The sequence below is a fragment of the Catharus ustulatus genome, chromosome 7 (assembly GCF_009819885.2).
Source record: "Catharus ustulatus isolate bCatUst1 chromosome 7, bCatUst1.pri.v2, whole genome shotgun sequence".
NCBI classification, from domain to species: Eukaryota; Metazoa; Chordata; class Aves; order Passeriformes; family Turdidae; genus Catharus; species Catharus ustulatus.
In genome coordinates, this window is record NC_046227.1 from 8,181,059 (window position 1) to 8,194,642 (window position 13,584).

A 13,584-nucleotide genomic window follows, 5' to 3' on the forward strand; every position below is an offset into this window, starting at 1 on the left:
CATTTAAGTACAGTGTCCTCACCAGTGTCCAGAGTTGTACCAAAGTAATGCTGACTTGCCTCAGAGTGCTGCAAGGACCAGGAAACATTTAGGCTGTGCTGGTGGGAAACTTGAAGATGTGGAAAACTGAATGCTCTGAGTTTTGTAGACTTGATGCTTCCGCTTATCTCTCAATAAATACACGCCTTTAAAACCTGGATTATGCTAATTATCTGAGGAAAATAAATAACTACACTGATTACTTTGGAAATTTTATCAGCCTTATGCACACTGTGCTCAGCTGCAGTGCTAAGATTGGCTTGTGTGCCAGAACACTGAGTTTCTTAGGCAAAGCTGACATTTCCTTGAAAATGCCTGCTAGTTTTAAAACTGGAGGTTTAGAAACCAAGTGAGGATTGCATAACTGCAGTGCATTTTAGGTAGACCTTAAAAAAGAAAGAAACCAGTTATTTTCAAAGATAGCAATTTAAAGCAGAGGTGACTTGCAAAAGAGACAGCGGGTAGGAAGGCATACATCTGTTTCCAAGTAATTTGGGAGATTTTTCCTTTGCATCCAAGAATATGTGGGGCTTTGTGTGCTTATTCTGAGCAAGACCCAAAGTAGGGAACAAGAAGTTGCTTTCCAAGAATTTTGTGTACATACCAAGTGTAGGCATCATCTTTGGTGCTCTTTGATGAGTGGTATCCAATTGAGGGGTCCTGAAGTCTTGTAATATAATCCTTATTTCCAGTTTGATGACAAGAAAATGTGTTCAGTAGAAGTGTAGATTAAAAAAACCCAAACTCCTATTATTATGACTATTTGAGGCTCTGTCTAAAAGTTCAGACTTTAGCAAGGAGTCCTGAACTGTTGGTGCTTAATGTCTTGATTTCCTCACGAGCTGTGAATTATCAAGCACCTCATACGACTGAGGTACCCATATTATTGGTTTATTCATTTGAAAGGTCAATCAGAGGTTGAGTTGTTGAACTTCTCTATATGTAAATAGTAGATTTAGATTTGCATAGAGATTTTGACTGTTCTGTAATTTTTATAGCCATATGGGGAATAATCTGAATTATTCTTTTTTTATAAAGGTAAGTACAAAATAGGGGGCGGAGAGGGTAGGACGTTCCTGGAGATAAGGAAACAAACTTCTTAGTAAAGATACACTATATAACTGTATTTTAGTTTTTTGGTAGCCAGAATATTTGATATTTTTGCCCTGGAAGAATTGAAACTGAACTGTCATCAGTTGGGTCTTTTTATTTGCTTCCAATTTTGTCCTTGTTTCTCTGCATATTTTTAAAGTTAACTGATAGTAACATTGGGCAAGAAAACTTGGTGCATCACCAGAATGAGTGGTGTATTTGAATGTTGTGAAATGTTGGGGTGATAACTCCCTTCCTGATGTCTTTCTTGGGCCAGAGTTCCTAATAAGAGAAAGGACCTTTATTTTCTTCTGCTGGTGTTCAAAGCCTGCACTGAAGCCCTTGTGTGTAAACTATTATAATAGCTCTTTTGCTGCTTTGGTGCATGTTTCTCTCAGTGACTGAGAGAAAGCCTGTGCTTGTAGATGTTGACTGTTTCAGGAAATATTTAAAATTAAATAGTTTGGTAATTGAAGGGAGCAGAGTCAAACATGAGAGCTGGGTTTGAGGCACAAATAAAGGAGATGGGAGCCCCTGAACACACCTAGTTTCTGTTCCTTGCTTGCTTCCTGTGTGGCAGGTTTCCTCAGTTTCCTCTGCAACATGGGATAGTAGTATAATGCTAAAAACCAAATTTGGTTAAATAGGAAAACTCAGCATCCAAAGGATAACTTCTCATCCGTCAGTTCTTTCCTGAAAAGAGACCCTTAAATTTGTAACAGACCTCTGGAGATCTGTTACAAATGAATTGTAATGATTTTTTTTTTTTTTAATGACCACAGTCTCAAATTGATAGGGTTTCCAGCTGTTAGTAATTACATTGTATATCAGCTGATATTGCCTCAAATTTCACTATTTTGCATTATAGTAACCATCACAGACTCTCTTTATAAACAAAATCATTTTCCAGCTGCTTTTTCCTGACCAGCAAAAACATAAGGGTTGGGTTATCTAATCTTTGTTTCTGTCACGGGTGATTGACACCCATGTGAACGTAGCTTTGAGAGTCCAAAAAAATTGTTCCAGACTTTATTAAAAGCACCTCCAATTTAGTTTTGTTGTTTAAATGAATGCTTCACTTTCTCTGTTGGTTTTACTTTCAAACTGCAGCACACTGTGATGGTGCATTACTCAGTTGCTTGTAGCTCAGAGTTGTAATTGCATGTGTGTAAGTGTTTTGTGTTTGCACTTGTTGTGTATCTGCTGATATAAACTGACTGAATTTTATGTCTTGAAGCTGCCTGAGCCTGTTTATTTTCAGGCTGCATTAAAACATTTCCAATGTGTCAACAGGGGATAATGTTCTTCCCTTCAAGAATGCTTCTTACTGAGGCTAAATGAAAAGGAGCAGCTAATGTGCTGTGTCCAGTGGTGGCTTTTTTTTGGGTAAAGGCTCTAGGTATTTAAATCAAGAGAATTGCTGGTGTAGTGGCATGGGTCTCAGAGCAGGGTATTGCTCCTTCTGCCCTTCCAGATGGTACAACAGTGCAGGAGAAAACTGAAATGAATGTGCTCACAGTTCCTGTCTGGCACTGAGAAAATGGGATGGAGATTTAGTCTGTAAAATCACATTACAGCCTTTTTGCCAATGCTTATCACTGTTTTATTTGGCTCTCCCCCACAGAGGCAAGCAAACTTGTCATGTCATATGTAGCTGCTGTGTGTGGAAAAGGGGCAGAGGTTAATCAAGTAAAAGAACAGCTTTTGCAGTCGAATCCAGTCCTTGAAGGTAAGAATCTCTCAGAATATGTGTGAGCATATTGCCTCTGTGTGTGTGTGCTGGTGTGCCAGCTGAGCTGCTTTGGAAAAATATTTCTGGTGATGTTTCATTGTTATTTGGTGTCCAAAACTATAGGAGATGCTTTATGTGGATACATCTGCAAGGTTTTCTTCAGCTGTGTGCAGGTTTTCTTGACAAGAAAATGGTTTCCCTCATGAAGGAAGAGCTCAGGAAGTTGGGTCAAACTTCCCAGCCTCCTCCTGCTGCTCTCAGAGGGCTTACCCTTTCCTAACCCTGCCTTGATGATGCTTCTCTGTATCAAAAGACTTGACTTCAGTCCCTCTGATTCATTTCCTTCCAAGTCATATTATTATAGTCTCTAGTAAACAAACAAGCTCTGTAAGGCATATTATTTCTCTTTTAGGGGGAAAAAAAAAAAGAGGGTGAAGAAATGGATCTAAAAACTAAACCAATCCATATGCATGTCTGTTGTTCCCTGAGACTTATTGTTTCTTGGGTCTGGTGACTGTTGGCCTGCTTTTTTTTCCTTTTTTTTAAATTAGTAATTTTAATTTAAAGGTGTTGGCTGCCAGAAACAGGATGATCTTTTTTTTTTTTTTTCCCCTGGAGATAGGATATATGATCCTCAAAGCGTGCAGTTCTGTCCCATTGTCTAATAATTGCCTTCAGAAGTTCCTTGGTTATTTAGATGTTCCTTGACTTATTTAGATGTATTGTGTCAATTCCTGGCTCAGTCTTTCCCAGAATTTTCAGTTGTGGTGCTGAGATACAGTCATTTGTCAAAAGACAGTTTTGCATTATGGCCAGATCATATGTGGTGTTTGCGAAGACTCTTGAGTGTCAACATTATGTTTATTGTCTTGCTTATTTGTGATGAATTGGAGTCTATAGGGGACAAGGACTCTGCAAGTGAGAACAGAGGGAAAAGTGGAAAAGAAAAAAAGAAAGGGAATGCAAGAAATTGGGCAGAGAGCAGTGGGGAACTGGATGGTTAAAATGTGGTCTTTGTACACAAAACAGAAATTGTAAGCAAAGACTTGTAAAGAAAGGATGAAATGTTGTCATTTAAGAATAATAGAAGTGCTGGATAAGCCTTTATTTGACCATCAGCTGTGTTCCCCTTGAAGCTGAATGGGGGGATTGCAGCCCTGCATTGTGCTGGGTTCACAGAGAAGAGCTGTGCTGTTTTGTCTCTGTTCTGGAAGCAGATTTCAGATACAGGCAGAAATGGCATCCTGGCTACCGAGGCTTTTCTTGCCAAAGCTAGATTGTTCCCCAGGGACTGCCAAATCGGTTTGGTTTCTTGTTGGTTTGTGAAGCTTTGTTTTAATGCAAGAGGGATCAGCCAAGCTTACTGAAGATTGCCTTATCATTTTAAGGTACTCTTTGTTCTACTTGATGTGCTGGTGCTGCCTGTTTAGCTTTTTTGGAGGGTCAGACACTGGCTTATTCCATAAGGAATAAAAACTGAGCAAGCCTGGCTGCTTATGTAGGTTTTAGACAGAAATTAAGCATTTGTGGTTAGATTTATTTTTCTTTGGGTATGTAATTCTGTTTCAGTCAAAGTGCAGTGCAAGAAAATGACATAAATGTTACGTATGCATAATTTATCTTACGGGATTATTTTTATTAAGCTACAGTTGCTACTGTAAATTAACTTTTAGAAACAATGAACTTTAGGGAAAACCAAGGAATATGCCTCATGCTTTATAATGGAACATTTGTGCTTGGCTCCATGCAGTTATAAATGACTTTACTGTTCAGCACTGTGTTTAAGAAAATGCAGCTCAACGATTTGGTTGTTGAAAAGATGATTTATTGCAGGGCATAAAGATTTTAAAAACAATTCTTTCACTTATCCTGGCCTTTAGGATCAACAAACTTTTCATTTTGGCTCTAGTTCTTTGGTCAAGAATAAGTCTACTCATGCAAGTTTGTGAAAGCCTAAAGGCATGTATTTATTTCTGTCCAAAAACATTGACTTGATCTTCGAATATATATATATATGCTATGTAAATAAATACTGGGATAAATAAAGTCTCTTGTTGGCAGTAGGAGTGCTGTACCTAATGATGGAGGAGACACTCCTGTTTGACTCCATGTGCTTGGACAATGAGTTTTAGAGCTTGAATTGTCCCCCAGTCTGAGTTCCTGTCCTGCCCGTGCTCTGAGATGGTGACTGTCCATGTGAATGTAGCCCTGGGAAATCCACTCTCAGGGAATTTTCATTGTCATAAAATTTGAGCTAAAGGAATTCAAACCAAACTATTCAGAAAGCTAGTTTAGGTCAAGCTGAAGACAAACTTTCGTTGTAAATCTGACTGATTTCAGCTGATTAATATTCAGCTTGAGGTAGGATTAATCAGTTGAAATGGTGTAAATAAATTAGTTTCAAAGCATTGATTAAATTTCCCTATGCAAACAATTTTATAAGTGTCATTCTGTAATTAGCTCACTTCTGGCCTCCGGCTTTTAACATATTCTATGAACTAGGATTTATTTCTTTCTCTATGAAGAAGTATTTCCTGTATTTAAAGTTATTGGGGAATAATATTAAGAATTTGTTGATTCAAACTCCAAAGATATATGCTTAATGTGGATACAGTTTTGTTTTGGAACCATTTCCTCTTGTATATTTTTCTTCAGCTTTTTTAAACAAGGAAAGTGTTCAGACAAAACTTCTTTGGACTTCTATAGGTTTTTGTAATTTGTGATCACGTCTGTCACACTCTGTTCCCAGGGACTGATGCCCATACAATGAACAGGGCATTGTTTCTCAGAAGTCTGTAATTCCTTTAAATATATAAGCAGACCTAGATATTTTAGCATTTGCATATTTTGTTTTTACTGATAGATTCGCTTGTTGCATTTGCTTTTCTCTTTCTCCAGCTTTTGGAAATGCCAAAACCGTGCGGAACGACAACTCCTCTAGATTTGTAAGTATTTCCTTCAGTCCTTTTCAGGGAGCCTGCCGTGCTGTTGGTGGTTATTTCTGTTTCACCATGTATCAGCCATCAAGGCATCTGTAAAAAGGGGAGGAATAATTTGGGGAGCTTTCTTGTAGCTGTCTGAGGACCGTGGTGTTTGAAGAAGGCAACGCCTTCAGCACCAATCAGTATTTCATTTTGTACACAGGAGCACCTTCTCCTTCCCCAGTGCATTACCAATAGTAGGGCTCTATTGTGAAGCCTCTTAAAAGATGTTTCACCTCCTGGCCAGAAATCTTGTTGGTTTCTGATATGGGCATGGAGTTCAATTGAATATCAAAGTGGAGGCTAAAGAAGAAAAACAAAATTAGGATGTGGCAGCCTGTGACCGGATGAAAACATGATTACAGTGCAGCTGGATTCTTTAATTTTCTGGCACTGGTGCCTTTAGTGTCAGAGACCATGTGTCCAGCAACTGGTCTGCTTAGCAAGTAGATCTTTCTATTCCAATCTGGCTTCTCCAATCAATGTGATCTTGTTTTCCATTCATATATTGGTTTTTTTTGTTTAAATTACTACTTTAGGTTCCCATTTGCTTTCCATAACATTTCAAAATGTGTTTACAACTTCAGTTTTAATATGTACATTTGTAATGTTATTTTTTTGCTTAAATTATTTGTAATCAACTGGTTGAATGCAACCATTTTTGGGCATGAAACTGAATGAGAAATTATCAGAATTTGCAGCTGAAAAATACAGAAAAGTTGATGCTGGAGTTGAGAGGTTCAGAAGTGTGAACTTACCATAGTTTCTCCTGTGGAAATCAGAAAGCTGAATACAGCTCTGTAATCTGCTCACTTGTGTCCAGAAGAGTAATGTTGTGAGATGTGTGAAGTTGAGAAGGAAATTCTGTCCACTGGGATAATGGTGTGTTGTGAGTTAAAGCAAATGGATAAAAGTGCTGGACATTGTGAGACTGGAGAGCTGCTTTTTTTTCCCACTTGGGAGGTATCTACCCCTTCCCTTCTCATAGTTCTCAAGAGTTGATGATGTTCTGCCTCTGCAGTTGATGTTCTGCTCTGCAGCTCATTGCCTGTGACTGTGAACAGAGCAAGGGGTCTTCACCACAAGGGCAGGGCCAAAATTTGGGGCACATGTAGAGATTTTTAATTTTTTTTTTTTTTTAATAGAAAGGCTAGGAAGACTGCAGTTATCAGACATGACACTACAGAAATGATGAGCCCAGAAGTCTTTCCAGGACAAAGTGGAACTAACAACTACTTTGCCTTTCAAGTCTTTTGCTTATAAACACTGAGTTAAAAATACCTTTGGAAACACCCAGCTGTCCAAGTCCTTGGGAAATGAAAATTTAATTATCTGATTTAATTTTTTTATCTCTGAAATTCGAATCAGCTGTGAATTTACCTTGAACAAGACAGTATGGGAAGGAAAATAGAGTTGGAGTCAAGCCAGTAAATTATAAAGTATCTTCGAGCGAGTCAGTGCAAAGTGCTTGGTTTTTTATGTTCTGTAATAAGTTAAATAGAAAAAGAAACAAAACCCAGTCTCTTCCTAAAGGCAGTGAATAAGGAAGTATAAATACAAGGCTTTTCAATGTGCTGTTTTGATCTTAGAGTCTTAGGTTTGGGTGGAAGGGACCTTAAGGACCATCTCCTGCCATGGGCAGGGACATCTTCCACTGGACCAGGCTGCTCAGAGCCCTGTCCCAGCTGGCCCTGCCCCTGCCCTGGTCTCTGGGCAGCCTGTTGCAGTGCCTCACCCCTCACTGTGAACAGTGTCCTCTGTTCCGGAGTTTGGAATTTGGCTGAATTACTACCAGCAGCTTTTATCTTTCCTGACTCCCTTGCCAATGCGAGCAGCACTGCTTTTGCCTTTTCTGCACAGCCCGTCCTCTTTGTCACTGTTGAATGTAGCTGTTACTCCATTGAGCACTTGTCAAATAAATTAAAACGATCCAAAGACTGGGGGTGATCTTGTGCCATGTGGAGAAGTCAAGCACGAGTCAAGGAAATGCGGCTGGGATTGAAACCGCTTGTGCGGCGACAGCCCCTTAATTGTTGCCTCCGGTCTCCTGAGTTCCAGAGAAGGAGTTCAGAGGGAGAAATCCATCACTTTTACAAGGCAGCACACGCTCGGGGACAGACATCCCGTGCTTGTGAATGGTGCTGGCTGCCAGCGCCGCTCCGGCTCTCCTTGGGCTGGGGTGCGTGCTCCAAGAGCGCCCAGCGAGGAGAGAGGGCTGCTGCTACATCATTTCTGCCTGCATCCTTCAGTGAACCAGCATGGGGATACCTCAGTGGCTGCAGGGGTTCTTTGGTGTTCTTGGCACTCCCGTGGGAGTTTGTGCAATGTGCGTTTTCTTCACAGGACCTTAGAAACTGAGCGAGTTGCTGTCTTGCTTTACAGACCCGATTAAAAGCTGTTTTCATAAAAATGCCTGGCTGGGATAATGCCTTTGAAGATTTGAATGATTTTCTGATTTTTTTCAAAATCTGTTCAGATCACTCTTCTAACCTTCCAACCAACTTAATGTCTTGAGCAGTTCTTCTTAAGCGGAAATTATAATCTTAAAATCTGTTGCTTTCACAGGGAAAATACATGGACATTGAGTTTGATTTCAAGGGTGACCCACTTGGGGGAGTTATAAGCAACTGTGAGTATTACTTTTGGTATCAGCACATTCACAGATTAAAATGTTTTGTATAGAAAAGATGCTTAAATTATTGAGAAGATCAGCTGTGTTAGTCTAAGGAAATCTCTATCATGTGATAAATTCTGCTTTTTAGTTTTATTGATGTTGTGGTGCTGAATGAGAAAGTGAAAACATAGTTGAAGAAGTAATCATGAATATTGAATTGACTGTGCTGTTCCCCAGGTACTGAGTGATGCTTGTGAATCTGTATATTGTCTCTGAAGCTGGTGGCAAATGCATATGGATATCTGAGGGGCTTTTTTATTCCTGAATCCCTGGAATCAGTTGTGTTACTAGGTTTGGTGGGTCGTGGATTTGTGGCAGATGCTGTCCTGTAATTTGCAAGGGTGATACAGAGTGTGCTGGGGATCACCATGAGATGAGTGTGGTTGGAACCAAAACCATCTACACAAATTTATACACCTCCAAGTGCAGGAAAAGGTTTACAATGAGAGAGGATGAGCAGCTGTTGAGTTCAGGGAGGCAAAGGTGGCCTTGGAGCTTGTTTTGTGACACCTGTAGCAGTTCAGAAATTCTGATCGGCTCTCTGTTGGGAAGAAAGAGGCTGGGAACTGAATGGCAGCCCAGAATGCTTTGACTTGCTTTTCTTTTGAGGGTTTAAGTGCAGCTTTTAAAATAAATTCCTCCTCAGTGCTATATAAAGCCATATTTGTTTCGTTTTCTTATTTTTAAAAGGGGAGGAAGAGGGCAGTGAGTGACTGTACTAGGTGTCACTGACCTAGCCTTGACCTCTCTTTCGACTCAGCCAAATTCACTGCTGCTTCTAAAGATGGGACTTTTGACACCATTGGCATTTTACTGGTTGTGAAATAATGAGACTCACCAAAGGTGAACTGTACTCTCCATATATAACAGACATTTTTAAAACACTGTGAGGAATTTTGCACATAAATGTGGTTTTTGGCTTTTTTCAGAGGGCAGACATTTTTTCTGGTGACCAGGTCACCTTTTTGAGCTGTGCCTGAAGAGCCTGATTTTTGTGACAGATCTTGAAACTCAATCGCTATATGTGTGTTTATGGCTCTCTATTAGCTTTGACATTTGGCAGTCAACAAAATTAGAGGCCAAACATAATATATTCATAATGATTAAATGTGAACTAGAAAGTTCTAAAATTTTGTACATAAAAATGAACCCTCCTTTGTGAGAGTGGACATTTAACAGTCTGTCTTTGAGAGTACTGCACTGAGTCATGTAATTAAAATATTGTGTCATATCAAAAGGCAATCCAAATAGTTTCTCTGTAGTTTATCTACCCTATAAATCTCTGCATGGTGTAATTATAACATTACATGTAATTGTAATGATGTGATGACATACGTATCAAAGGGCAGACATTTTTTGGATCTATGTAAAATATGCCTATTTCAGGCATTCTTTCTGTCTTGTCACATATAATAAATATCTAATAGCAAGGAGATTAATTTCATTTCAAGAATAAAAGACCTGATGTGTAAGCCCTGTTGTGGAAAAGATGTTACTTGTTGAACTATGAAACACCTCATCCTTGGCAGGGTTTGTCACAGGCAAATACTGAGTTCCTGTAGCAGCATGTTAATGTCGCTCATCTTTGATTAAATGTTTGAAAAATCTGGTAGTCCATCCATCTCTCCTTAAAAGAGATTTTAAATTCTCTGCATTTTCAAAGCAAGTTGGTTGGGCTGCCTTAGACTTTTTCCACATGTCTGCAGCATTGCATTGCAACACAAACATTTCTTTTTCTGTGAGATTCTAAAGATACTGGGGGCCTAAATTCTTGTGCACCACTTAGAATTTACTCTGGTTTCAGTCAAAATCAGGATTTGTCTTCATAATTCATCAAACATGAAGACAAGTAGCACTGAAGTTTTCTATCCTTAAAAGGGAAAGTATGATTATGAAAATATTCATAAATACTCTTTGATTTCTGACCGTCTGGTGGTTTGGTATTAATATGATGTGAAGATGACATCATAATGCTTTAGCTGAACTTTAATGGTTGTTTCTGATTGATTTCCCAACATCAGTTAAGGTAGTGGGCTTTTTGTGCCACAGCCTATGTCACCAAGATGTATTTCATACTGGAGCAGACGTGGCAAACATCTGGGTTATTTTGGTGGCAAGAGTGGTTACCAAGACAAACTACTGTTTTTTTCAGGCTGCTGTGGATAAGCAGAGACCCACGAGGCTGGTAGGTCTCTTTTGGAAAGGGCTGTTTCTGGGATGCTGTGCAGCTCTGTGCCAGGCTGGTCCCTCTGCCTGTGGTGACCCTCCAAGGTGTGGCCATGCTGCTGTGACTTCCCTCATTCTCCTGGTGCCCTTCAATCAGCCCCTGCTTCTTGATGAGAGGGGTGAACCTTTCACAGGATGGAGTTAGAGGGTGAAATTATCATGACAGTGCACACTGCTGGTGTGCCCTGGCCAGTTTGCAGCCAGTGGGAATGTCCAGCTGACACATCCAAAACATTTAATGTGCCATGAACAGAAGGGCCAGTCTTTGGAGTGAAATCAGAATGGAAATAATGAAATGGAAGGGATTTGTGGCATCTATAAATTCAGAACTGTTATGTACCCAAAGTGAAGATAATGTTGTGTTTGGACAGTGTAAAATCTGTGCAGTCTCATTTCATGTATGGCAGCTCAGTCTTCCAACTGTGCTGGTTTCCAGGGGAATTGATAAACTGTTACAGCATCATGAGCAGTCATGAAAAGAAGTTGGGAATGGAGAATTTGAAATTACTGTGATTTATGCAAAGTATTTTTCTTCAGTCAGAATTTTTTTCCCCTTGGAATTCAAGGCAGCCAGTGTTGTATTTGTTTGATCCACCACCAGCAGGAGTGGGGGTGAGTAGGAGGGTGAAGAAGGCTGAGATGTGCTGTAAGCCTGAGCTGTTAGTCCTGCCTTTTTGTTGGCTTCCTGTGAAGATCCCAGCTCGTTTTCCTAATGGGTGGGAGATGCTGGAGCTGCTCAGTCCTGGTGCCAGCTGCCAGCCAGCCCATCCTTTCCCAGGTGACCTGTCTCATGTGCATGGGGTCAGGGAATCCAAACCATTCTTAATTTCCCATTCATTGTAACTACTTTGTTAGTGAGGATGAGAGAATGGAAAATGGTAATTTCTTTTCTACCTGTAATTACAGACCAATATGCAGCTTATGTAAAAATAGGTATGTTTGGTTTTGAATAGGTGCTAATTGCAATAGCTTTTTTCAGCTCTAAAATAAGACTCTTTGTCCACAGATGCTGCATGTGTTTTGTGCTTAAAGCAGTGTTTGTGTGTACACTTGGCTCATTGGGTTTGTGACTGGTTTTGTGTACACTAAATTTTGATGGCTGAAGTGGTTTTGCACAGTTCACCTCAAAATGTTTCACTTTGACAATAGTTTATACCTTTTGAAAAGCATGGATCTCACAATATCTTTCCCAGAATTTTTGTAAGCCTTAAATTTTCATTTTTCACCTGGAATTTCCTGCTGAAAAATACCTGACTTTTAGCATGAGGTGATCTGCCCTAAATCTGCCTAAGCCCTTCAGTGATTTAATGATTAACTAGGAGACAACATTGGTGCAGGTTGTGAAGTAAAGGATATGCAATGCCTGATCTGGAAAAGCCATTTTTAACCAGCAAAATGTCTTTAGAGTACAAATGACAAGAGATTAAAAAAGAGCCCTGTTTTGCCATGTTTTCCAACAACAACATGAAAGAAATCTGTGATGTCTATCTAAGGCAACAACTTTTTTTTTTTTTTTTTTAAAGCTAGCAAAGTGATAACTTTGCAACTTATTCTTTTTTACAACTTGTTTGTTCATTTTAAAAGTCAGAAGCAATTACTCACTGAGAAATCTAGAGCTTGAGCTGTTGTGTGATTGCTGTTGGAAAACTCCTTTGCTTAGGGAAATATGGCACGAACTGGACAAATAGACATTATAGGAAGAGATACCCATTCTTTTTGATTTTATTTTGATTTTCTTTTTGATTTTCTTTTTGATCTTTACTTGCTCCAGCATCTCCCTTGGTGTTCCTCTTAGCATGTTTGCCACCATTTAGTGGTTTTGCCTAAACTAGAAAGAGTTTGAGAAAACAAACTACAAACTGTAGTAAACATTTTGATTAGCTCACTTTTAAACATCATTCATCACTTGAGCAATGAGGATTTAACACTTAAAATTATGCAGTCATTTTCAGTGCACATACTGCCTATTTAGCAGTTTTTGACACAATTATGGATCAGTTTATCCAAGAGAACATTACTATGAACTTGGTGGGAATAATAGGGAAAAGTTCAAGAAAAACTGTTTGATCAGTGACTATTTTTGATGCCAGCTAGATAATCAAGGTAGGAAAAGAGAAAAGAATGTGCTGTAGAAATAAGCTGCTGTGACTAGAACATGTTCTGTAACTTTGGTTGAGCAGCTAAAATGCTCCTTGGTCATGGCCAGCTGAAGAGACTGTGACTAAAATAAACTTCTCCTTGATGATTTACAATGTACCAAGGTAGTGTCATTTTTGGGTTTTACTGTTTACTTACTCCTTTCTTGAATGTTGATTTGATTTCTAGTATATTTAGAGAAATACAAATATCCTAAATTCTTCTGCATCACTCGAGTTCATGGGTCAAGTAACCAAAAAAAAATTGTGTAAAGTTGTGCATTAGAGTTTGCAGAGGTATTCAGAATCTTTTTTTCTCTTTCTTTTATGTTGTCAAATTGTTTAGCAGGATGCTTACACAGATGTCTTGCATTTAAACAGTGATATCTAGGAATATCTAGGAAAATCTTCAGAACCTGTGGTCTGTAGCTGGATTTTGAGTCATCTGAATTGATGGTATTCAGACAGAAATGTTTCCAAGGTTGAACTTTTCCAAGGCAGTTTAATTTTTCCTGTTGCCTTTGGTGCATGCAACAAGTTAAAGATTTCCTGTTAGATAATGCAGAAATAATACCTAAGCCACAAACACACCCTGTGCAGCTCTGTGTGTGCTCTCCTGATCATTCTGTACAGTCCCTATACATAACTCACACAGACCATGTAACAAAATGGGATGTAGAGAGAGTTTAGGGGGGTTTTTGGTTC

At 39.2% G+C, this 13,584-nt stretch overlaps 1 protein-coding gene across 5 annotated transcripts in view; it reads left to right on the top strand.

Moving 5' to 3' along the window:
* MYO1B (myosin IB) overlaps positions 1 to 13,584 on the top strand; it is a 104,444-nt gene that overhangs the window by 46,921 nt on the left and 43,939 nt on the right. For all 5 annotated transcript variants that reach the window (XM_033064597.2, XM_033064596.2, XM_033064594.2 and 2 more), the window contains 3 exons: positions 2,756 to 2,860; positions 5,762 to 5,808; positions 8,410 to 8,473. In XM_033064597.2, the coding sequence (XP_032920488.1) occupies positions 2,756 to 2,860; positions 5,762 to 5,808; positions 8,410 to 8,473 (216 nt within the window). The remainder of the gene's footprint in view (positions 1 to 2,755; positions 2,861 to 5,761; positions 5,809 to 8,409; positions 8,474 to 13,584) is intronic.